Source organism: Plodia interpunctella, chromosome 2 (genome assembly GCF_027563975.2).
Source record: "Plodia interpunctella isolate USDA-ARS_2022_Savannah chromosome 2, ilPloInte3.2, whole genome shotgun sequence".
Taxonomy (NCBI): domain Eukaryota; kingdom Metazoa; phylum Arthropoda; class Insecta; order Lepidoptera; family Pyralidae; genus Plodia; species Plodia interpunctella.
This window is the reverse complement of record NC_071295.1, coordinates 3,985,493-4,009,268: the sequence shown is the minus strand read 5'-3', so window position 1 is coordinate 4,009,268 and position 23,776 is coordinate 3,985,493. Positions and strand designations below refer to the sequence as shown.

The window sequence follows — 23,776 nt, the reverse complement described above, 5'->3', positions numbered from 1 at the left end:
AGTTTTGATCTGACCGTTAAAATTAAGAAAAGGAATTTTTATATTATTTTTAAAATTGAATAAAATCTTCCGTTTTAATATTGTAACAATAAATAATTTATTAATCACATGTATTTGCATACAGATAGATACTTTGTAAAGTCATTGGAATAAATAAAACATGTGCTGTTTAATTAAATAAAACGTTTTAAAAAATATTCTTCTGATGTAACAGGAACAAAATAGAGGAGAGGTACGCAATCATTTTGTAAAAAATGTACATATTTAACCTTAAGTTGAATACGTTTAGCCTCACTTGAACCCATTGTGAATTAACATTGTATGAATACTCGAATGACTGTTAGATTGAATGATTGGACTGGATTACTTTGTCATTCTATTGTGGGTAAAAAGGAACATGCTTCCATTATTATATTAGGTACGTAAATGTCTCTGTATAACAGACTTATATACGTTACAGATCGTAGCTGACTTTATTCCGTTTCCGTCATAGTTTCAATGGCTGGTTTGTATTTCACTAAACAAGGTGAAAATGATAAACCAATTTTTATTTTCAGAACCCAAAATGGCCCCGACTTTAAGAGGAACTTCCTTATTACACTTACGCCTACGTCTATACGTAATGTCTTACATAGGTAGCAACTATTGAAAAACAGAACTTCCAAGAGTTAATTTCTATATAGGCATGAATCCTAATCTTTTTCTGTTATGTTGTCACATTTCAAAATTAATTTAAATTTTTCTAGCTGAATCTCATAGTCAGCTACGATATTAACATTTCACAAACATGAAACACATCTTCGCTTGGCGAATTAACATGATTACGCGCAGTGTACGCAGTATAACGTTCATGATAATAAAAAATAATAATTTAATCTTAAAAGGCGGCTTTAAAAGCTTGTTCTAAATCATCGATAAGATCTATAGTGTCCTCCAATCCAACCGAAAGACGTATCAAAGAGTCTGTTATACCCAATTCTTCTCTTTGTAAAGCAGGGACGGACGCGTGTGTCATCACTGATCTGTAAAGAAAACATTTCCTTTGTATTTTTATCTATTCATTGACAATTAACTCTTTGTTCTCATTGTTCAGACAAACAACTGAGTCAATTAAATGAGGGTCCCCTGTTACACTCTTTATATCTAGTATCGTAAGCCAGAATGTAAGTAAGAAGTGATTTAAAGACGAAAGAGATCTTAAAGTCTTGCAGAAACAACATTGTAAACAAATTGCCTGAACGAATTTCTATAAGGCATTTTACTTTTATCCAGAAATTTCCTCGGTAGCAGAAACATTAGTAGTAAAGTAATCAGTAGTAATGATACCCACGGTAGCTTGTTTAGTTTCCGCCCTAGAATAGGACCTATGCATCCTTCAGTGGATGTCGCAAAAGGCGAGTAAGGAGCGAGATCGGCCTTGACAGATGTTAGACCATTCCTAAAGGCGTCATGCCAGTGGATGGTCAAAATCATTAGCTACCTATTTTTAAGTGGATTGTTACAGATGTAACCAGGAACGCCCAGTTGAGAGAAAGAGACAGAGAGGGAGAGAGACTCACGGTAACTCGGCCAAGCTTTCGTAGCCTCCCAGACTTTCTGCCAGAGTGAACACTTTGAGCGCGCTGAGGAACCTTCGAGACTCCTGCAGGCCTCCGGAATGTGTGAAGCTGAAGACACCCGAGTGACCCGTCATTTGCTTCTTCGCCACTTCGTACTGTGGGTGGTTTGGCAGCCCTGGAATGATAATAGCGTTCGTTTAGTGTCCGTACCAAAGATGACCTAACTTTGCGCAATTTATTTTTTCCTATTTCTTGTAGACGACCGAAAGTCTACATAATTCACTTACTATCAACTAATATAGCTACCACACCTGCATTACGAAGTTAATTTATCGCTGAGCGGTATCACATTTAATAGGTTTACAAGGCGGTAATTCCATCACTGATAAGCATCACTGCATGAGCAGCATTATTATACTGCATAAAAATTAAATATATTTTATGCATGAAAAATTAAATAAAAATGGTACGTGTTCTAAAGAACGATGTTGAAAATTATATAATTAGTTTATTTAGTTTCATGCCGTCCCGTCTTCAGTCTGTCTGTAATCAAATCTTGTAAGTTTTTCCTACTTCAACTTGTCTGTAGTTTGAATGTTCCACATCATAGATTTAGAGTTCCACATAAACTTTGATACTTTGTCATGGTACTGTATTGGAAATGTTTACGGGAAATATTGATCAAGATAAAAATGCGGTTTCTATGTTAATACATATTGTGTAAAATCTACTTATCTAGTCCTTATCTATTCGTGACGCTTAAATCAAAATTGCAAGTCATCATAGATAAACACCCAGTTAGTGCATCAAATCACGTATCCTATTAGTCATACAGTAAAATGGAATTTAAAAAAAAGTTATACATAGTATAATTGTTTACATTTAAAATAAGAGTTCAGGGCCTATTGTTAGCTTGTCGACCTAAATGTAATTTATGAAGTGTTATTATATCAGAGAGTAATCATACGATGAGGCGATAAAGAAAAATCATTATATCGTTCTCCCAATGGTTATGCTGGAAGAGATGCTTTTAGCATTAAGTTTGCCATTTGTTTGCAAGTTTGTTTTATTTGGAATCAAATTTAGTAAACAAAAAATGATATACCTGGATGCAATACCTCCGTGACTTTAGGATGCTGCTGCAGCCACTTTGCTATGACTAAGGAAGACGTCTTATGTCTTTCCATGCGCAATGCCAGGGTTTTCAAACTTCTGTTCACCAGGTAGCTGTCGAACGGCGATGGGACCGCGCCCATTGCTGAAAGTTTTTTTAAATACATATTCTGACGAATCACGACTCGGGTTGAAATATTAAGTACTGCTGTTTTTTTCTTTGTTGATTTATGGGTTATAAAGATTGGGAATCCATTTTCTTGTAAAATACTTTGATATATGTGCAATATTGATTTGTATGTACCTATAGAAATGAATTTCCCAATCTTGCGAACTAAAGTTTTGATTACAAATTGTAATGAATTTGTCAACTAAGTATGTTTAGACCATAGATAAAAGAAATTTAAGCATTTATCACAAACCAAAAGTGAAATTTATATTTATAACCAAAAGAAAATAATGTGGTACTCTAATAAATATTATAAGTAGACACGATTTAGTATGCATAGATAACAAAAAATATTTATGATGCTTAAACAAATTTACACTCTTACGATAAAACGGTACCGTACCAATTTGAGCGTCATTATCGTCTAAGTGTAAATTACATGTTAAACAGCTTCTGCCTGCACATTCATCCCAGTGACATAGCAAAATAGTAAATTAGGGTATCAATTTAAACGAGTCAAACTAGTGTTAGGTAGTTACGTCATGTTTGTTCTTAAAAGTCATCATTATAGCTGGTTTTTTTTACTTGAACGTGTTTTATTTTCCTCAGAAGGTTTAGTTTTATCCTGTTGTTTCAGCACTTGTAGTAGAGGATGAATTGACGGCGGCCACCGATAAGGCGGTAAAAATGGAAACAGTTCAGGGAAAATTTATCTTTGGAAACGTACATGCTGACCTAGCACTGATGTGTATCAGTTTGTTTTAAATATATTGTTGTCAAACTATACAAGTTTTAAAAAAGCATTAGGCGTAGATAGTATTACTTCATGTTAGAATTCATTTTACAATACATATTATGTACCTACCCAAAGTAGATTGCTGCAGCATAAATAGGAATCGGAAAAACTAAAACCTAATATTATATAACCATTTATGCACTTCCATACAGGTATAAGAAAGTTTATGTTGACATACACCACATTTCTGGTTACATTACATTGTAATAAATTTCAGCAAAACAATACATACCATCATACAATCAATAGCTACAAACAACAAAAGGTAAAGGTAACTATCAATTTGTTTTATTTTGTTTACACTATGCGGTTTTAAACAAAGGGCAAATAAATATTTATATAATTACATAGAAGGTACTTACCATTTTGCAAAAATCTCAGTTTTTCTTCCAAAGCTGTGTTATTCAGTACCACCGCTCCCATGATCACGTCAGAATGTCCGTTCATGTACTTCGTCAACGAGTAGACCACCATGTCGGCGCCGAAGTCCAGCGGTCTTTGCAAGTAGGACGTCAGGAATGTGTTGTCCACTACCACGATTATATCTCCCCTGCTCTTCACTATGTCTACCACTGCAGCAATGTCCACTACTTTCAGTAGTGGATTTGTTGGTGTTTCTAGCCAAACCAGCTAAAAATTAAAATAATAATAGTACCTACCCAATTTTAAGATCAACTAAGTACAGATATATACAGAAATTTATGTGAAAAATTTTCACGTACGGAACACCTTCTTCCTTCACCGCTCCCGGTTCATCGTTTGGGTGTCGCCCTTTCTGCTATCAACTAAGGCTATGTATCAATCAATCTATCTCGGCCTACATACTACCTAGTCCTAACTTAAGCAATCGACCTAGCTAGACACCCGAGCATACAACTTTCAAGAAATATCTAATGACACAATAACAGTTTTACATTGCATAGCTCAAGTAACGTAGTTACATACATGGAACATAATATTTACAAAGATCGGCGATACTAAGTATATTATAAACCAAACGTTATCGCCTCTTATCGTCTCTTAAAACAACATGCTAAAATATGTTTTATTATTTAATTTCACGTATGCAGGTTGCATCATGGCTATGAATACGGGCACTTACATGGATGAGGTTGTTCTTGGTACATGTTGGGTCTTAGTAAAACGTAGTAATTATAACTTGGCTCTTAGGAAGCTAGAGCCAGAAAATTAATAGATATACTAATTTTAGTAAATTGTGTTGGGTTTTCCCATAGATTTAGAAGGGGCCCCGCGCACGGGAGATTTTCCATTCGAAAATAGTTGAATGTCAAACTGTACCTACTTACTGCTGATCTTATCAAAACCACATACAAAATTAATTAGAAAAGATAATTTTGTATGTGGTTTTAGTATCTACCTACCTATACAAAAAACGCAATACCTAGTTATTTATAAGTACCTACCTAAGTACCTGGGTGAATTTTACAGGAGTTTTAAACTCCGCCGCGGGATGTCATTAGTGTTTATTAATACCATACACAGTAATCAATTTAATTATCCTATTTTATAAATTCCTAAGTAAAGTACTGGTACAATATTAATTTTATAAATGGTTAATAAATTTAAAAAAATTATTCTTTATTTTAAAAAAAGTCTGACACTAATGAAACGCTACACGCTTAGAAAAGATCACGTCCATAAGTAAAGACTTATTACTTCTTGGGCCTTGGGCCTTGGCGTAGGTAGGTAATATTTTAGGCGATAGGCATTATAGGTACCTAATCGAATACTACCAGCGAAGCGAGCAAATTCGTTGGATGAATCCTACCATATCGATCCTAACAAATTTCAAATAAACGACGTCAAATCACAAAATTTGGTAGGTATTTATTGAAACAAGATTAAAACCTATAGAGTTATATAGGTAATTCAATTATATTTAGAAATAAGGATTTCAACGACATCGTAATAAACCACTAAGTAAGATTTTCCCGCTCTTTCCCGGCGAATTTAACCCTTTCACTGCGGAGTGCCAATTAAGCAAAACTAAATAAATAATATCCACACAGTATTAAAATCTATTGATATTACCATTATTGTCAGAGGTTGTATTTAAGAGCCTAAAATAATTACTTTGGCTATATAATATGTAGATACTTATGTTATCATATCGATTTATTTTACTTAATAAAGAGGTATCATCATAGGTAAGTGACAAATTACACTTTATAATAAAAGATCAGATAGTATCAAAGACAGTAGGTATCTCAACTATCATTGTGCTCTTTCAAAGACGAATACTAACAACACAATTAAGATAAGAATCATAAACAAATACCATTTATTTGATAAATAGTACCTATGAGGAGAAAACATACAATACTGGACACAAATTAAAAATAGAATTAGTGACTAGGTACCTATTTAAATTACTAATCTGATGCAAAAGACCGAGGCGAGTACTGCAGTTGGCGAATAAAAATCGTAAATATGAAAACAATATATCTACCTAACCTCTAGATATTCACATTTAGAAAAAGCTGCACATATTTTAATGAAGAGATTTACACACGGAATAGAATAATAAGAAGATAACATACCTTTGTATTCTCCTTTATAGAGTTGCTAACTTTTTTGAGATCCGTGAAATCCGTAAATGATACGTCAATTCCATGTTTAGTTGCAACCGCTCTAAAATTAAAGTAATATATTAAAATAAAACATTGACGGACAGGACAATAATAAAAAATCTAATGGCAGTGTTATCTTGGTATTCATAAAATGTACATTTTATAAAAAAACTAAATTGATCTGAAAATAAAACATCTATAATACCACAATGTTATGTAATAGCTGTAACCACAAAACCAAAATTACCTGAACAATCTATTTGTTCCACCATAAACGTCATCACTGGAGACTATATGATCACCAGCATTTAGTAAACCTAAAATTGTAGTTGTTGAGCCCAGACCAGAAGAGAAAGTAAGTGCATATTTAGCATCTTCTAATGCTGCTAGGCATTCTTCTAGCGTATTTCTTGAAGGGTTTCCTGATCGCCCATATTCAAATCCCTGAAGCCAAACAAATAATATAAGTATAACAAAATAAAGTCATAATAAATGAAAGTTCATTGGCAGTAAATGTCTACAATTATTATACCTACGTAAGTAATTAAAATAATTAATTTCTTACGGTGTGTTCAGCTGGCGCTGGTTGCTTGAACGTTGTGGACATAACAATAGGTGGAACAACAGCTGCACTTTTCCATTTTTCCGGTTCTTGGCCAGCATGAATAGCTATAGTGGCGAATCCAGCTTTTTGTTTTAAAAACCCGTTTTGTGCCATCTGTTAGAGGAAAATCGGTAAATAATTGTTACTCGTCGGACAATTAAATTTATAATAATTATTTATCTATGGCATCATCTTCTTTATCAAATTCTATAACACCTATATTGGTAGACGGACAGGTAGGACTATTAAAATACTAAATTAAGACTTATGCGCTTTTCATACACAGGGAGAAATTATTCAGACTAGGATAAAGATATACCTAACAGTCCCACGTTCTCACTGCTAACCGGTTCAGATCTATTTCTTTACAAGCGAAAAATTAGGTATCTAAAATTAAATTCAAGGTCACGCATGGTGTTTCAGCTTTGCAAAAATTACATCATTTTTTAAAAGCCGTCATTTAGTTTTATTTTAATAATTAGAATGGTAAACTTACCTTTTATTTTCTTTTTTTACTGGTCGTAAATTACCTACTAAAAAAAATAGATTAAATTGGTACCAATTAATTTACGAAACTTATAGTCTGAGCTCATCTAAAAACACACCAACCAGCTTGAAACCACGACGGAAATTGAGCTCTTGATGAATGAAGTCGTGCATTTTTCGCAATTTTGCATGCTTGATTTGCGATCGACACGGGCAGGGTTAACTGTCAGAACCGCATAAATTAACAATTTGACATTGACATTCAATTTTTGTTTACGTATTGCTCGGCATTGGCATAACTCTATGCAGAGGCAAGAGCAACACGCAACAAAACACGTTAAAGGTCTAACATTGTTGAATGCAACTAAGTGTACAACTATTATAGGTGGGTAGTTTTGTTTCCTACGCTGATTTCAAAGTAAGTTTAGAAGAAATAGAAACTTATAGTTTGCTGGTATACACTTGCTGCGTGCTGACTGAATATCGAATAGTGTATTAGGTCCTTTATTCAGAAGATGTTTAGCCAACATAAAATATTTTTATTACCTACCTAGGTAGGTACATACAAATTTATTTCGCGCCAAATTATGATAACGTAACGTCAGTCACTCAATGTCACAGGATTTCACACTATCGTTTTTATTTTTTAAGATTTATTTTACAACTTAATTTAATAAAATGAAAATTGAAAGTAAACCATTAAGATATGCTCACGCTGAGGGGCATACCGATATATGCTATAGTGAAGATGGGAAGTAAGTATAAGTCTGGTATCTTTCATCAACTTATGTCAGAGTTAACAAGCTATGTTTCTTTAGTTTTCCATTGACCTAATAGATACAAAACAATGCGAGTGAGCTTTACTAACTTTATCCAATATAGAGTATATTTTAAAATAAGGTTTCTTTGTTCAAAAGCAACCACTAATTATTTTCTTTTTTTTATGGGGATACATAAGACCTCCATATATTAAAGACATGGTACCTACTGTTTCAGACACATAATAACCTGCGGTCATGATGGTGATGTTAGAATATGGTTAGATATTGAAGATGATGATCCAACATCACATTGTGTTGGAGAAAGTGCTCTTGCAGTATGTTATAAGGATAAAAGGCTTTATGTTGCCACTGATAATCATGCTGTGCAGGCATACACATTCCCAGCATTTGATAAGGATGGTATTATAACTCGGTTTACAGCACCAGTTACACAAATTAAATCTACATCAAAAATTGAGGTACTTATGCCATCTTCCCATCGCGCTTGTTATTTATTCAACTGTTTATGTACACACACACACTGATTATTTAAAATGAAACTTCCTCCAACAGACCTAAGTAGAATTGATAACAAAAATAGTTATTTACAGTGTTTGTTTTTGTGAATATATTTTAAAATATTCATTTTTTACAGGCACTAGGATGCTCCTCAGAGAATATGGAAGCAAAGATCTGTAGCTTAGAGGGTGGGGCTCCATTGTTTGTGATGGGGGAACACAAGGGTCCTGTGCTAAGCATTGCCATTTGTCCACACATGAAATATGCCAGCACTGCATGTGGGGATGGAATGATGAGAATTTGGGATATAGACACACAGGTGAACTTAAACTAATGTTGTATAGACCACCGATGAGATGGTGTTGTGAATACTCCATGATTGCGGACGCAAACTGTATGCATTTAAATGGAGGAGGCCTACATTAATAAATAGACTTAAATAAAGGCCAATGATGTATGTAGTCCATGGACCAGAAATAGTTAAGGACCTGGAGTAACAAGTTTCAGTTTTTCACAAATGTTATGGGAAAGGCTTAAATTTTTTATGTGTCCGTTAGGCAACATTATAGTCGAAGGCAAGCGAGCGGCGGTGCCTCTTACACCACGCCCCTCGCGCCATTTCTATAATATTCTCACATTAACTTTTGAAGGAATAGTAATAGGGCTCTCTATATTTGCTTCATGATCTAGTAGACTATCTAGCTACATAAGCTACATAAGGGATGTGATTGCTTTTGTTATATGAAAAACATAATAAATACTTTTATCATTTTCAGAAAATCATTACAGAAGTCTCTTGTGTCCAGAAAATAAATACTTTCTACTCTGCAAAAGCATTGTGTAAGTTTAACTAAATATAAACTTTAAATATGAACTTTTAAAGTAAATATAATATAATCTAATGCTTTTAGGTCGCATGGATTTTGAACCAACTGATGGAAAATATCTAGCATATCCAAACAATCGTGAAATTGTTTTGCTAGACTCAACAACTTGGGGGCAAAGAATGGCATTTACACATAACTCGGTACTACTTTTACCTATAATTTATTGTTTATTATGAATAATGAAAATATTTTATATTTATTTTATATTATTTTTTTTATATATGTATTCAGAATGTGATTAAGTAGGTAGTTGTGCCAAGGTTCCGTGACCTGTCCCGCACGGATCTATGTAACTCTACGTCACAACCAGTTACATTTACTAATGATGTTCCATTGTACTAACCAACCAAGCACAATTTCTAGTAAACATACCTGAAAGCAGTATCAGCATGGTGTTCTCTCACTGGCCATACAGCTGTATGGCCAGTGAGCCTCACTTATAATCACAGAGAATTAAGTAATAACCAACACAACCCTGTACAGTGCACACATCTCTTATTAGTCACAAAGGAACACGACCGCACCGCACGCCGACAAATCTAAAACTGAGTCATTAATCGTTTGTTTTATTCAATTAATAGGTGGGGTGCCAACAGGTGACTTTTATGTGTAACTTTACCGACGAGTACCACTTTGTAAACCAGCTGTTTTATCGACAATACTCTAGCTAAAATGTGAATAAACTTAACACTTCGTCGTGTTTATATATAAACATCCTGTGACCCAGATCACTCTAAAAAAATATAATTTAAAAAATTAACGAACGAACCCGGGTTAGAACCTAGTTCGTTATTTTTCCTCTTATGTGGCAGTCAGAAGAATTGCAGAATCTTAAGTTTTTGAATATAAATTCTGGCTCAGCAAATTGTACACTAAAATAAAATTAATATTTTTTTCCAGATCAAATGTTCAATATCCCAGTGTCAGTTTTCTCCCTGCGGCCAATACTTGGCCGGCAGCACGGTCGCTGGTCAGATCGCTGTGTGGGAAGTACAAACTGGCACTTGCATGGGCATCATAGAACACCCAACTTCTCATAATGTATCTGCTATAGCATGGAACCCCAAGGGTAAAAATCATTTTCTACATTTTGCTTTAAAAACCCAAAGTAAAATTTTCTGAAACATAAATTATTTTTGGGACAAAGGTACACCATTAGCAAACCCTATGCTCCGATGCTTAATGGCTGAGGATGAAACTGGAGTAACACATACATGAGAGATTTCTCTCTTAGAAGAAGGTGTGGGTGTTTTATTCCTTGTAATAACTACGAGTCTCAGTCTGGAGTAAAACAACTGTAGGAGGAGCCTTGTATTTGATTCGTTGATTGTTTTAGGTAACGGTGTCCTCGCGTATTGCGACGTTGCGGGTCAACTGGGCACGTTAGTCAACTGTTATGGTAAAGACAGCAGCAAGTTTGGTGCAGATGATAATTTGGATGACATCGAAATGATTGAGAGAGACAATGGTAATTCTGACTTTTTTTGTTAATAGAATAATTGGGTATTTCAACAAAATTAATAGCACTTCGAATATAGTATTCATCGTGTTTGAGAAGGACAGTCAATCAGTCCAGCTAATGATATGTCCTTAACATATCATTTAAGGTAATAGCACCTCACAATCTTTACTTCTCTGGAAACATGTGACGTGCGTGAATGGCCTTCATTAAACAACAGGATAATTATAATTCTGTGTAATGCTGCTACCGACGCGAAGAATATTTATATGTAAACTAGCGGCCTGCCCGGCTTCGCTTGGGTAAAACCATAATAAATTATACACCTTTCTCAAGAATCACACTAACTATTGCTGAAACCCATGCAAAAATCCGTCTGGTAGTTTTTGAGTTTAACAAGTTCAAACAGACAGACGACAGTAGAACTTCTTTTTATAATATGTAAGGATAAGCATTATTTCTAACAACTTGACAGATGACAATGATCTCGTAGACGACTTGATCCAAGCAGACGACAGTGACGACGACAACGCCATATCTCTGGAGCGGATCAAGAACGAGACGCTGGGGCTCGGGCCCCAGCCCGAAGCAGAGCCCCTCCGCCGGCCCCGCGACCGCGGCCTCGCGTCCCCGCAGCCGCCCTTCCAGCCCTCCGCCACGCCTGCCAATCTTGAACATAGGTACTCATGTTTGGGATTATCGTATATTTATTTGTTTTATAGTCTATGAACGCCTGTATCACCAAGGTTTCACACGCGCGTTGCATAATTTGTTATTTTCTTCAACAACCACATTGAAAAGGGATGGAAGAATGAAAAAGCTTATCTATGCCAATCTGCAAATGGACCAGGAAAATAGGTTTTTCGAGAGAGAGGGCTGTAAACTGAGGAATTTCTGATAGCAAGCTTTCACTATTTCTAAATCCCAATCCCACCAATAAGCCAAGTATCCAACTAAACATGGCCTTTAAGTCATCCAACTCTCGGCTCTGTCTACCCTGTAAAATATAAAGACGTGATACTCGATTGAAATTCGATGTTCTCATTAATACCTCTTTCAAAAGTCATAATAATTTAAATCTATGATAATCTTTTTCAGATACCTATGTTGGAATGATGTTGGTATAGTCCGCTGTCATACAATGGAGAATGGGGAATCCACTATAGATGTAGAGTTCCATGACACCAATGTGCATCACGGGATAACACTCAATAACTACTTGAATCACACCATGGCTAGCTTGTCCACCACAGTGCTCGCTTTGGCTTGTGAAACACCTAGGTAAGTTGTACGTTTTGAAAACAATTCCCATATATAAATTACCCTTTGCGAAGCCGGTCGCCAATCGCGTAACAATTACCCCATATATTATAAAAAGAAGAGGATCGCGTCTGTCTGTTAAAATCCACCGGACGGTTTTGTGTATGGTTTTTAGCAATCGATAGTGTGATTCCTGAGGAATTGCGGTTTTACTACAGCAAAGCCGGGACTGGCCGATAGTAATTTATACACCCAAACCTTCACCTAAACTAATAGTGAAAACCATACTTTCAAATCCGTAATACTCAAGTACAAAAATTATCAAGTGAAACTCTCTATGTAATACCGTTTCTCACGTCACAGTTAACAGTTAAAAAGAAATAAATGATTTGGACAGCAAACTGGTGTGTATCTCCCTGGTGGGCAGCAGTAAGGAGTGGAGTGTGTCGATGCCGGACACAGAACAGATCGTGTGCCTGAGCGCCGCCGCCGCCGTCGTCGCGTGCGCCACCGACGCCAGGCTGCTGCGGCTCTTCACCGTCCTGGGCACGCAGAGACAGGTATACTGAAAGAAGTCGCAGGCGCGGCGCTACTGTCGCTGTCAATAACATGCAGCGATAGTAGCGCCACCTCTACGACTTCTATCGTGATAAAGTGCTATGGCCTATCTGTTATGTTATTAAAATTTTCTCATATTGCCACGGGATTTCTATCGTGGTACGATCTCTATACGGCACACTAGAGCCACCAGCCAGACAGCGCCATCATTTATTTTCATCACTTTCGTGACAGACTGTAAGCTCATGTTTGTTGTGCTCTTGCAGAGCGTCATTTTAATTTTTATCTGTGTAACAATTTCAAATTTTCAACAAAAATGTCCGGTTATTAGCCTATTCAAGTTGTTTATTCACAGGTGATATCGCTATGTGGGCCGGCAGTGTGCTTAGCATCGTACAACACGAGCGTGATGGTCGTGTACCACAGAACAGACCCCGGGGTCATTGACCAGCATCTCTCCATGGATATTATTACTGTCAATGGTGAGCTTATATTTCATATCCTCTAGGGCATGTTCTATGAGGCAACTAAGTGATGTTAGGTATTGAAGAATGTGTGGTAATGTTTTGAAATAAATAAATGATAGTCTACAACTGCATTTCAAAAGGAGTTAGATGTCATAAAATTATATCTGGATCATCAAAATTTGTGACGAAAATGAGAGAGATAGGCTGGTTTGGTGAGATAATATTAAGTACGTGAAATATTTGATTGTAACATTGAGCGAAGTGGGAACACTGTAGGACGACAAGCCCGCAGCAAGACAGTGGCGGTGGCGCTGAGCGCGGGCGCGCGCTTGCGCTGGCTGGGGGCCGCGCGCGCGCCGGCCGCCGCCGACAGCGCGGGCGTGCTGCGCCTCTGTGACGTCAGCTCCGGCCTCTGGCTGCCCGTCGCGCACACCGCCACGCATTCTAAAGGGCTCTCCGACTCGTGGTTCATCGTATCTGTGAGTATAACTAGTTTTATTTTTCCTTGGATACCTAACAAGGCCATCGGTTCACTACGAACCTTTTATTATTTGTGTATTATTACATATTAGGTATAATAAATATTTGATTATGTCTTAGCTGTAATTAATGTGAAATCCTAAATAATATTATAAATACGAAAATAAGTTTGTTTGTTACCTCTTCTCTTTTATTACCTCTCAAATTCAACTCATTGGTTTAGTCATGAAAACATGACAGACAGGCAGACTTTCGCATTTATAAATATGGATACTACATCTAGGTCACATATAATGACGGTAACGTAGGACGAATTAAATTAGCAGTAGGAGTCGATTATAACTGTATTTTTTATTTTTCCAGGTTTCGGAATCAAGTCAAACAGTGCGAGCGATACTATGCAGGGGAACTTCATTCCCGGCCACCGTTCCTAAACCCATTGTTGTAGAATTGCCGTTTCAGGTACAGTATCTATATCTACTTTAGATTTATCGATGAAGCATTTTTTGTTTTTTCGCCTGCGTGAATTTCCCACGGGAACATTTATTTCTCTTGGGTGAAAGGTACCCTATGTCATTTTCCATGCTATAATATTAGTTAGGATAGGATTATTATTATGAATCATAGTATCTACGCATATTGATTGGTGTGTGTCCAGATCCCGCTGTGTGAGCTGGAGAGTGAGAAGTCGCAGCTGGAGGAGCGGCTGCTGCGCGGCGGCGGCGAGCGGGAGACTGCGCTCAAGCTGTTCGCGGTCAGTGCGCGCGCTCCGTTGCATGTCCTCATTCAGACAAACATATCATAAGTATGGACGTATATATGACTGGCTCCTGTGGATAGACGGACCGTAGGAAGTGACTTTATTTATACTACGTAGTGATAACAAGCCTTGACAGCTAATACGCAACAACTGCATTTGGCGGCCGCGTAAAATCATAGTTGAATCTTCAAAAAAAGTGTTTTACACGGACAGAGATCGCAAAAGTTAAGTAATTATTAAAATTTGACGTGAAAAGGACCTAAAGGTTTCTTAACATTTGGTTTAGATTTTTGAAGACCTTATTCCCAATTCAGTTTGTTCCGAACAGCTGGACCCATTTTGATGAGCCTTTCTAGCCGATATTGTAAGGAATTTCTACCTATGTCTATTAATGCTTTACGCTATTTGATACTTGATTTAATTTGCGAAATTGATCTACCTCGCAACCTTATATAGCATCTATAAATCTGTCACGTTGTCCTCACGACGAATATTGTGGTATTTGGTATTTTTCTTCCAATGGAAATCCATTATCCAAAACATTAGCCTTTATCTTATCACACACAAATATTGACTTGAACTGGTTTCTGTTAGCTTTTGATACAAGTAAATGTGTTCATCGATACCACTTTTTATCTACAAAACATGATAAAACATAAACAAATTAATATATGTAATTATGTAATTAATTTACACAGTGTTTCAAAAGTTCTATTAAAAATAAAAAGTTTAGAAGGAGTATGTGTGCGTATGGTTTTTACACTTTCACACAAAATGACGAATTGTTATGAAATTTGGTAGACTGAAATTTGCTGGAATAACACATTATCCCGAAATTCCCACAGGAGCAAAGCCCCGGGTCGCAGCTAGTGGTGCATAATTTACTTCTTTGTGTAATATTTTACTGCGTTGTGTGTATACCATAGATGCTGACATGCTAACTGTTGAGTATAGCTATGCTCGCTGATTCCAAATGTCATCCAAAATCGGCTTAACGGTTTAGCCGTAAAAGCTGAGAAACAGGTTTTCACAGTATGGAATGGAAATTAATCCGAACATATTCATCCATACATTTTAAGAATCAACTACTAGCCCATTTATAAAATGTAAATGAACAATTTCATACGTTTTGCAGCTGGCCTGCCGTAGTGAGATAGAGCAGCGGGCATTGGAACTTATGGAGCTACTAAAGGACGACCGCCTCTTACCATTAGCAGCGAAGTATGCGTCCAGAGTCGGGCGAATACACTTGGCAGATAAACTCACAAATTTAGCTGACACTTGGGAAAGAGAGGCGGACAAGATGAACGTGGCTCAGAACTCGCATTTCCAGGAGTTGGACACGCAGGAGACGTATGACGTCACGAATACAGAGGATATGAACGCCAGTTTGATTATACCGCAAAAGGCTAAGGAGAAGAAAGTGGAGATTACGCCTATTAAGCCGGTTGTGAGTTGATTGTTCTTGATCTAGTTTAGTGTAAAAATCGATTAACAATGTACTTACCTATATATTTCCACAAAAAGTAAATTCGTGTTTTAACTTTTTATTTTCTTCAAGATTTCTTCGTGTTATTTACATAAATTTTTTTTTACTGTTTTTTTCGTCTAAAAGGTCTTTAATATTTTCAGCCCATCAAATCATCCCCGGGTGGTGCCCGCAACCCATTCAGAAAGCAACAAGAGGCAGCCAAAACCGCACAGAATCCGCTCAGTTTGACCGACCGAAATCTTGTGGAGGTGCATTCTACAGACCTTTCAGAGAATAATGATGTGAGTAGAATTGTTTTCATTATAATAAAGACAAAGATAACTAAAGACATCGACATCTAGATAAACAAATGAGATATGAACCTTTCCATACAATTTGCCGATCTATTTAATGCTAAGTGACAATATAGGCGTTGTAAAACTAGACACACGATTAGGGATAAAATATATTAGCGCTCTGTCTCATTTTTTGCCACATTAGTGATGTGTCGTCAATACATTCTCCGTTCTCGAAAACGGCACATCGCTAAAGAAGTAATGTCTCACCGCAGTCACATGTTACATTATATAAACAATAACTTTAATTATAATATAAAGTAACATAGATTCTAAGCAGATTTTGATGAAAATATTTATGATAAAATATTTTTTAAATATTACATCTTTCGTCACACCTCAAGTATGTTAACTGTGCATTGATCATTAAATTATCGGCTTTATTATTGCACTCCGCTCCACATCGCGCAAAAATCCCGTCTCGTATATAATATTTATCACAAATATTCTCATCAGATTAAATATATTTGCACGCTTGTATCATAATGTAATATTCGACTATTTATTACGCTACTGGTGAGAAAAGACATTCACTCTACAATATGATTGCAGACACTAAAACCCCTGGAAGGGGAAACGTTCGTGGATTGGTTTTCGCGCAACAAGAAGACCATGGAACAAGAAAGTCCAGATCTGACCCCTTCAGAGCTAACCCGCAATGCCGTACGAATGTTCAAGAGTATCCAGTCGAAGCCCAGTAGCGACACCAGCGGCAACAAGAGGAAACTCGACGATCACAGCGACCCCACGAATCCCCCTGTGACAAATGCCCCGAAACAATCGAAACTTAGTGCCTTTGCTTTCCAGAAAAAAGCTTGAGATTGTAGTTTTCTTTTTTATTGTGAACGTAAGAGAAGTATTATTAAGATTGTAAATATTTAATAAAATATTTTTAATAAATATCATTGTATATTATTTTAAGATCATATAGGAGATTACAAATTATTGTTATTTAAATATGGCTATGACAAAGTTCCCTCCTTAAAGTATGCAGTTTCAATAAACTGCATTCCAAAAACAATTTGAGATACCATTATCGCGAATTGTTTTTTTTTTTTCTTTCGTTTTATAATTTATATGGGATCGGTTTAAATCGTAGAAAATATTAATACAAGACAAGGATGAGCGTAGCCACATAAAATGAACTATTTCATACACATTCTTACGCTTACTTACACAACGAAACGATCTGTTGCATCTCAACTAATACGCGCCTCTCTTTATATGAGCTTTGTATGAGCGAAATGACTATAGTTCTCTCTGCCTACGGTCAAGTTAGATTGTTAATTGAATAGAATTATATATCTCTACACTTTTGTCAAAATAATCCATTGAGAAGGTTATGGTGATTTTGGTCAAATAAAGGAAACTAGGCATTGACGAGTTCGGCTTCATCAGGCTTCGGGAAGACGCCATCTTTGATCATCCTCCGCCACTCGCTGCCATTCGGATATGAGAATTTTTCCAATGCTTCGGGCAGGAACTGTGTGCTGTAGCCAGGATTCTGTAACATTGTGTTTGGGTCTTAGGTCCTGTAACACCAATTTCTGATAAAATATCGGAAATCTTCACAGATCTGGACAAATGGAACGTTCAAAACGTGGCAAAAGGAAAAAAATCATGCCAGTTAGTAAACTGTCGAGGAATCACTCATCAGGAGCTGATCTTTATGCGCCATGAGGTCATGCTTATCATAATGATGGATTATCATGAAAACTGAAGCGACGTGGACTATTTTACCTTGTGGGATAAACAGAAGCATATTTTTCTTGCAAGATTTGATTACACAGGTGAAACTAAATAAAGGTGCTACCCTCACCTTCGGTGCCAAGTATCTGGCATTCTCAACAACGCACGGGTCGTAGAAGTGCTCGTGTTGTTGGTCGACGTACTCTACGAGGCGGCCGTCGATGGCCCCAGACAGACTCGCGTAGTCCCAGAACTGCAGGTGGTTCACCATCTCGCACAGGCCCACTCCGCCCGCATGCGGACACACTTTCACTGAAAATAAGAGGTTTGATGAAAAGATGATCAACTTTGAATACTCTGGATATTTTTTTACCTTTAAAAAACTAGTTCAACATCGGTTTATTGATGCTACTATGACACCCACACCACATAAGCCGGATCCACAGCGAGTGTTTTACCCTACACAATTACAAAAACAAATTTTAACAATAATTATTTCACTACACATGTTTTCTTGCATCAATGTTGTATTTGCTCTCCTTGCCTGCATAAATATTCCCGCGCTGGTATTTAATTAGTTTGAGGCGCTCACCATTAAGTTTTTCAGCCATGAGGTAGACAGCCAGGATTTCGTTGATGCCGCCGATGCGCGCGGAGTCTATCTGGCAGTACTGCACGCCTCCGCTCTGCAGGAACTGCTTGAACATCACGCGGTTGGCGCACATCTCACCCGTCGCCACGCCGATGCCCAACGGCCTGAACATATTTGTACATTACTAATCATTACTTGGATACAAAATTTGTGTATGCACGTTTTATTTACGTGGATATATGTTACCTCTTTTCCCTCTTTTCGTTGTAATCGTTAAAATGGATATAGTGTAGTACAGACACAATATACTTACTAACCAAGCACTATTCTTTTCAACGACTGTTGTTCAACTTTATGTAGATATTTTAGTTTATACGTATGTATCTAGCAGTCCATCAAGTATATTACAAATAATTTTATTTTGCGTGTACAAACATCGAAACAGCTAGGCTCGTGTATTACAGCTACTGCATAAAGTCTTACGGATTATTGTTATGGGGTAATGCAGCTGATATAGGAAATATTTTTGTTTTACAGAAACGAGCAATTCGTTTTATTTATGGGCTTAAGCCACGGGATTCCTTGCGAGAATTATTTAAATCGATAAATATTATGACTGTTGCATCTCACTACATCTTCGACGTACTTATTTTTGTTAAATCTAACTTACACCTGTATAAAACATTGAGCGATGTTAACAGTGTAATCACTCGTAATAGGCATAAACTTTGTATGAACAGATTCCGACTTAAGAAGTTTAGGCGGTCTTTCGTGGGTCAAAGTGTAAAATTGTTCAATAAACTCCCTGTAGAGGCTATTAACTTGCCAATGCCAATATTTAATTCATATATTAAAAATGCTTTAATGGCTAATGCTTATTACACAATTAGCGACTATTTAAATGATAAATTGGACCCTTCCTAAAACTTCTACCTCTCACACTTGATCTTACCTTTTTATTATTATTTATATATTTTCTTGACATGTTTATTACATATATTTTGACATTTACTTGTAAAACATACGTGATTTGTGATCTTCAAGTGTCTGAAAGTAACATAGGTATCTATTAAGTCAGATTATGGAGATCGAGTAAGTGTGTCATGCACACTCAAATGGTCAAACCGGTAGCGGAGTCGTGGACCGGTTTCCTCTATTGTGGTTGAGCTTCGCGATGGCTGACTCACGCGTCAACTCGTGAACGGGTGCTGCCGGGGGAACTGGTCAGCTCGATCTTTTATTAAGTTTTTTTTTGTTTGTTTAATTATACATATATATATAGGTATATATATTTTCCTTTCATCAGCACTTGATCACAATCATAATATGTTTCAGTATACCTTTTGACCATGTACTTTATTGTGTACTTACATTGTTATATTACTGATAAAAAATTATACATAAATTTATATTTAAAAAATGGTAAGCCCCTCTGGCATAATAGGGACCAACACTGTTTGAATGAGTTTTTTTCGGCATTTCTTCTCAGCAGTGGTCGTTCCGAAATGCTAGTAGTTTGTAGCTTTGGTAAACATAATTTAATTTAGAATATGACGAGAAAAAGTCCTAATTTCCTGTGAAGGCCTAATTTCTGAATAAATGATTTGATTTTGATTTTGGGTATAATTCATGTACTTCTTTCTGGCTCACGTATATTAAATCATAAGGTATATTTAAGTAATTATGTATGTTCTATCCATTTTAACGAGAAAATAGTACGCATGCAATTACAAACACAAAAAATGACACATAATGGCCATACACTTGGCGTCAACGAAACTTACAAAATAATGGTGTGTTTACTAGCGACAAGTTGTGGCGACTTACTTAAGGGCCTGGGCAATAGCAGCGTGTCCCAGCACATCGTCCGGCGACGTAGGCTCCTCGATCCACAGCGGCTTCAAATGCGCCAGCTTCTTCATCCAATCGATGGCTTCACCCACGCTCCATGCCTGATTCGCGTCCACCATCTTTGAAGAAATAATACGCCCACAATTATCATGTGTTTAAGAATATATTTTTTTCAAACACAAATTTACTTCGGTTTATTCCGCTCCAAACTATCGGCAAATAGTTTGCCAGACTTCGCCGTGTATTGCAGGTTTTTCCTCGCGGTAAGAAAAGTTATCATAGATACAAACTCAGCATATAAGTTCGCCGTTCGACTGTGTATAGATTTTACAGCTACAGTACATTAGTATAGTAGTGTAAGTACTTGATGACACAATTATATAGGTTGCAGAAAGGAATCAGCGCTAACCTAACCCACCCACGGTAAGATTCTGTGTCCCGTCCCACAAGGAACTTTACGTCACAATATTTACTGATGTCGTCCAACCGTGCTATTTTGTTTAAACACAGTGATGTCATCCTGTTGATTATGTTCTATGATTTTAGAAAACTCACCAATACGTTGTCTTTCCCGATGTGCTTGCGCACAGCGGTGCATCTCCTGAGGTCGTCGGCGAGGTTGACCCCGACCTTGACCTTGAAGTTCGTGAACCCGAGCTTCAGGTACTTCTCGCACAACTGCTGAACCAGCTCATCACTATAACCCATCCATCCTGAGGCGAGAATAGCAAAATGCACATTGTAAACCCACTAATGTTGATTTATATTTGACAAAGATATAGAATTTTCACTACTAAGTTTCTGTCCAAATTTTTTTTATACTCTATTAATTTTTTAATCCAATTTTTGAATCCAAAAATGTTTCCAGTCTTTCAAGAGTCACAAACAATTACGAGAACAAAATCGTATTACCATCACTAATATTTAAATGGAAAGGAAAGTTAATAGTACGGTAATACGTACGTTATCAATTTCATAAATAAAATCTGTTGTCCTCGTAAATATTCATGCTAGTTCCACTTTAGTCCAAGTACCTACCGACTTGAGTCGTATATGCGGGGTATCCATTCTCTATCAGATATTGGACCCTTTCAGCTTTGCCTGCTTTCTTTGCTCTGAGCATCTGGATGGCCTCCTCCTTAGTGACGACATCGGTGATGTAACGGAAGTCAATAGTAGACACCAGTTCCTAAAAGATTTTCTGTGTTCAAAATAAGAATAAATATTCCTGAAAACGGCGATTAGGTGAACAAGTTATTTTAATTTCATGTAAGTAGACCTTTATAACGAAATTCTAATAGCATATAATTAAATTTTGACATAAATTATGGACGACATTTTAACATAATCTTTTACATTTTCAGCTGGTAAGTACCTATCGACTTTACGATTACGTCCTTTCCTAAATAACTGGTTAATTTTGCGATTATATCAAAAGTCGGTATAGGTAGGTATGTAATGTGTAAAATATCAGTTTTGTTATAGGTCGGTACCTATAACGAAACTGATACATTACACATTATGTTATCAATGTTCACGCTTACTGATAACTTATTTAAGTATTTAAGAACTTATTTTGTCGTTGTAATGTATTGTGAAAAATTATTTCTATGATAAAATGATGGATGACAATGTTATCCAGCTATTGAGGAAGGCTATTAGGGATCCGATTAAATCCGCTCGTTATATACGTGTGTTCCTCACGTCTTTGCCCCCATGGAGGCCAACAGGAACTTTACTTCCATTTGGCCCCCTACAACAGGAATATTTTCAACATTACTTTTTCATATTTCTATCACTAAATAAGAAATGTCCGCGAGGTCAGGGTCATCATGAAAATGTCTCAGAACTATATTTATCATTAATCTATTGTAATTGTGAATAATAATAAAAAATATAATAATTCTTATTCTCCACTACGGGGACAAAGATATGAGGGAGTGGAATAACGCGGTGTGGGATCAACAGGAAACATTCGTTATCGCATCAATGTTTCCTGTTGATCCCACACCGCGGGGCACAGCTAGTAAGAAACAAAAGCAAGTTACCTCGGGCTCCATGTCGACGAGCAGCCTCCACAGCGGTTTGTTCTCCAGCCTCGCCCACAGGTCCCACAGAGAGTTCAATATGGCGGCCGCCGCCAGGTGAGCCACTCCCTTCTCAGGCCCAATCTGATATAGAGATTAATAATTTAGTACCTGTCGGTTTGTAGAATTTTATCCTTTACGGCTTTTCCACACTATCGGCGAACTCAGATGCCGACGCGAATTATCGTACATTGTATAGGTAGTTGTACGTCGAACCCGCCAAAATTTTGCAAAATAATTTCCTATAGTGAGGCATTAGCCGTAATGGTTAATATTCAGATACAGGAGCAACGTACCCATCGCATTTGAGAGTCATTGGTGATGGCGCGCCAGAAGCTGGCGAAGTTCTGGAAGATGTCTACAGCATTCTTGCCCACGACGAACCGCTTCAATGCGCGTATGCACAGCACCACCACCTCGGTGCCGCGGCCGCACGTGAACGTCAGACCGAAACCCTGAGAGCCATTCTCGGTAGTCGTGGTCACGTATGCGCACGAGTAGTTTGGATCCGTATGCTGGAATGATTTTATTAGACAGACCTTCATAAGAAAAACAGAACAAATATGTATTTACTGTTAATATATGTTGTTCTAAGATAAATCCTCTCCTCTCTAGCCTCTAGTAGTAGCGCCGACACTGATAAAGACCTACTTAACTATCGTCTATCACAGTTTAGCTTTCTGCGGTTCGCGCCATATAATACAGGACTTCCAATTATATTTATTTTAGTGCGATTTAACAATAATTTTAAAAAGTACATAGATACAAAAAGTACATACCTACAGTGAACCTTCGAATAAAGCTAAAATAATAATAATAATAAGTTACTTACCAATGCATCAGAACCATGGCCTCCAAGAGAAGTGGGAAACCTCACGTCTTTAACGTCTAAAGAGACGATTTTAAGACCATTTCTATTGAGCGGCATTATGCAGCGTATACTCTCAGCGATAACTCGAGACACTAATTTTATATTCCGACCTACAATGACATAAGATAACTTCTTAATGATTAAGTCGGTTTATCACTTTGTTTTTTTTAGTTAATAATGGGATGTGGTTCTCATCAACACACGATAGGCCGTTGATATTTTTACACAGATTATCTGCTTATCACGTGATATGTAACTACTATATAGTCGTGCCGCGCCAGTTCGCTCCCGTCTACTGAGTAGACTCGTCTGGATAGCCAACCTATCAGAGGCACAAATAACTATTCAAATCGCACCTCTAGAGATTAGCGCTAAGTTCAAACAAAATAC

The 23,776-nt window shown here is 36.9% G+C and overlaps 3 protein-coding genes across 4 annotated transcripts; 1 reads left to right on the top strand and 2 right to left on the bottom strand.

Annotated features, from left to right (window-relative positions):
• Nucleotides 1-72: 72 nt before the first annotated feature.
• Cth (Cystathionine gamma-lyase) lies at nt 73-9,925 on the bottom strand. 2 transcript variants are annotated; one of them, XM_053766669.2, is made up of 8 exons: nt 9,858-9,925; nt 6,794-6,946; nt 6,476-6,672; nt 6,199-6,289; nt 4,000-4,267; nt 2,665-2,817; nt 1,560-1,734; nt 73-1,022 (listed from the first exon to the last, which is right to left on the bottom strand). In XM_053766669.2, the coding sequence occupies exons 2-8, from the start codon at nt 6,944-6,946 to the stop codon at nt 878-880; spliced, it is 1,182 nt and encodes a 393-aa protein (XP_053622644.1). In that variant the 5' UTR covers nt 9,858-9,925; the 3' UTR covers nt 73-877. The 2 variants fall into 2 exon arrangements, with proteins under 2 accessions (XP_053622644.1, XP_053622636.1); XM_053766661.1 differs by lacking the exon at nt 9,858-9,925 and adding an exon at nt 7,329-7,541.
• Nucleotides 7,883-17,198, top strand: Ctf4 (Chromosome transmission fidelity 4). The gene is made up of 17 exons (XM_053766632.1): nt 7,883-8,073; nt 8,315-8,558; nt 8,735-8,917; nt 9,375-9,438; nt 9,510-9,625; nt 10,386-10,554; nt 10,822-10,953; nt 11,420-11,624; nt 12,043-12,225; nt 12,602-12,764; nt 13,118-13,244; nt 13,506-13,708; nt 14,073-14,171; nt 14,368-14,463; nt 15,605-15,919; nt 16,102-16,242; nt 16,849-17,198. Exons 1-17 carry the CDS (start codon nt 7,997-7,999, stop codon nt 17,113-17,115), a joined length of 2,784 nt encoding a protein of 927 aa, XP_053622607.1. The 5' UTR covers nt 7,883-7,996; the 3' UTR covers nt 17,116-17,198.
• On the bottom strand, nt 17,195-23,496 carry LOC128682112 (mitochondrial enolase superfamily member 1-like). Its single transcript, XM_053766646.2, has 9 exons — nt 23,348-23,496; nt 22,812-23,030; nt 22,477-22,599; nt 21,467-21,617; nt 20,984-21,141; nt 20,405-20,547; nt 18,578-18,741; nt 18,116-18,297; nt 17,195-17,800 (listed from the first exon to the last, which is right to left on the bottom strand). Exons 1-9 carry the CDS (start codon nt 23,441-23,443, stop codon nt 17,666-17,668), a joined length of 1,371 nt encoding a protein of 456 aa, XP_053622621.1. The 5' UTR covers nt 23,444-23,496; the 3' UTR covers nt 17,195-17,665.
• Nucleotides 23,497-23,776: the final 280 nt, after the last annotated feature.

Bases quoted from the DNA above. Each gene is read 5' to 3' on its own strand.
- Cth (XM_053766669.2), bottom strand. From the start codon at position 6,946: ATGGCACAAAACGGGTTTTTAAAACAAAAAGCTGGATTCGCCACTATA. The intron at 6,290-6,475 runs GTAATTTTGGTT...CTTTAATTTTAG, and splicing joins GGAACAAATAGATTGTTCAG to AGCGGTTGCAACTAAACATG. The intron at 1,735-2,664 runs GTATATCATTTT...TTATCATTCCAG, and splicing joins CACGGAGGTATTGCATCCAG to GGCTGCCAAACCACCCACAG.
- Ctf4 (XM_053766632.1), top strand. From the start codon at position 7,997: ATGAAAATTGAAAGTAAACCATTAAGATATGCTCACGCTGAGGGGCAT. The intron at 8,559-8,734 runs GTACTTATGCCA...CATTTTTTACAG, and splicing joins AATCTACATCAAAAATTGAG to GCACTAGGATGCTCCTCAGA. The intron at 14,172-14,367 runs GTACAGTATCTA...GTGTGTGTCCAG, and splicing joins TTGTAGAATTGCCGTTTCAG to ATCCCGCTGTGTGAGCTGGA.
- LOC128682112 (XM_053766646.2), bottom strand. From the start codon at position 23,443: ATGCCGCTCAATAGAAATGGTCTTAAAATCGTCTCTTTAGACGTTAAA. The intron at 23,031-23,347 runs GTAAGTAACTTA...AAATCATTCCAG, and splicing joins GCCATGGTTCTGATGCATTG to CATACGGATCCAAACTACTC. The intron at 22,600-22,811 runs GTACGTTGCTCC...TCTCTATATCAG, and splicing joins ATGACTCTCAAATGCGATGG to ATTGGGCCTGAGAAGGGAGT.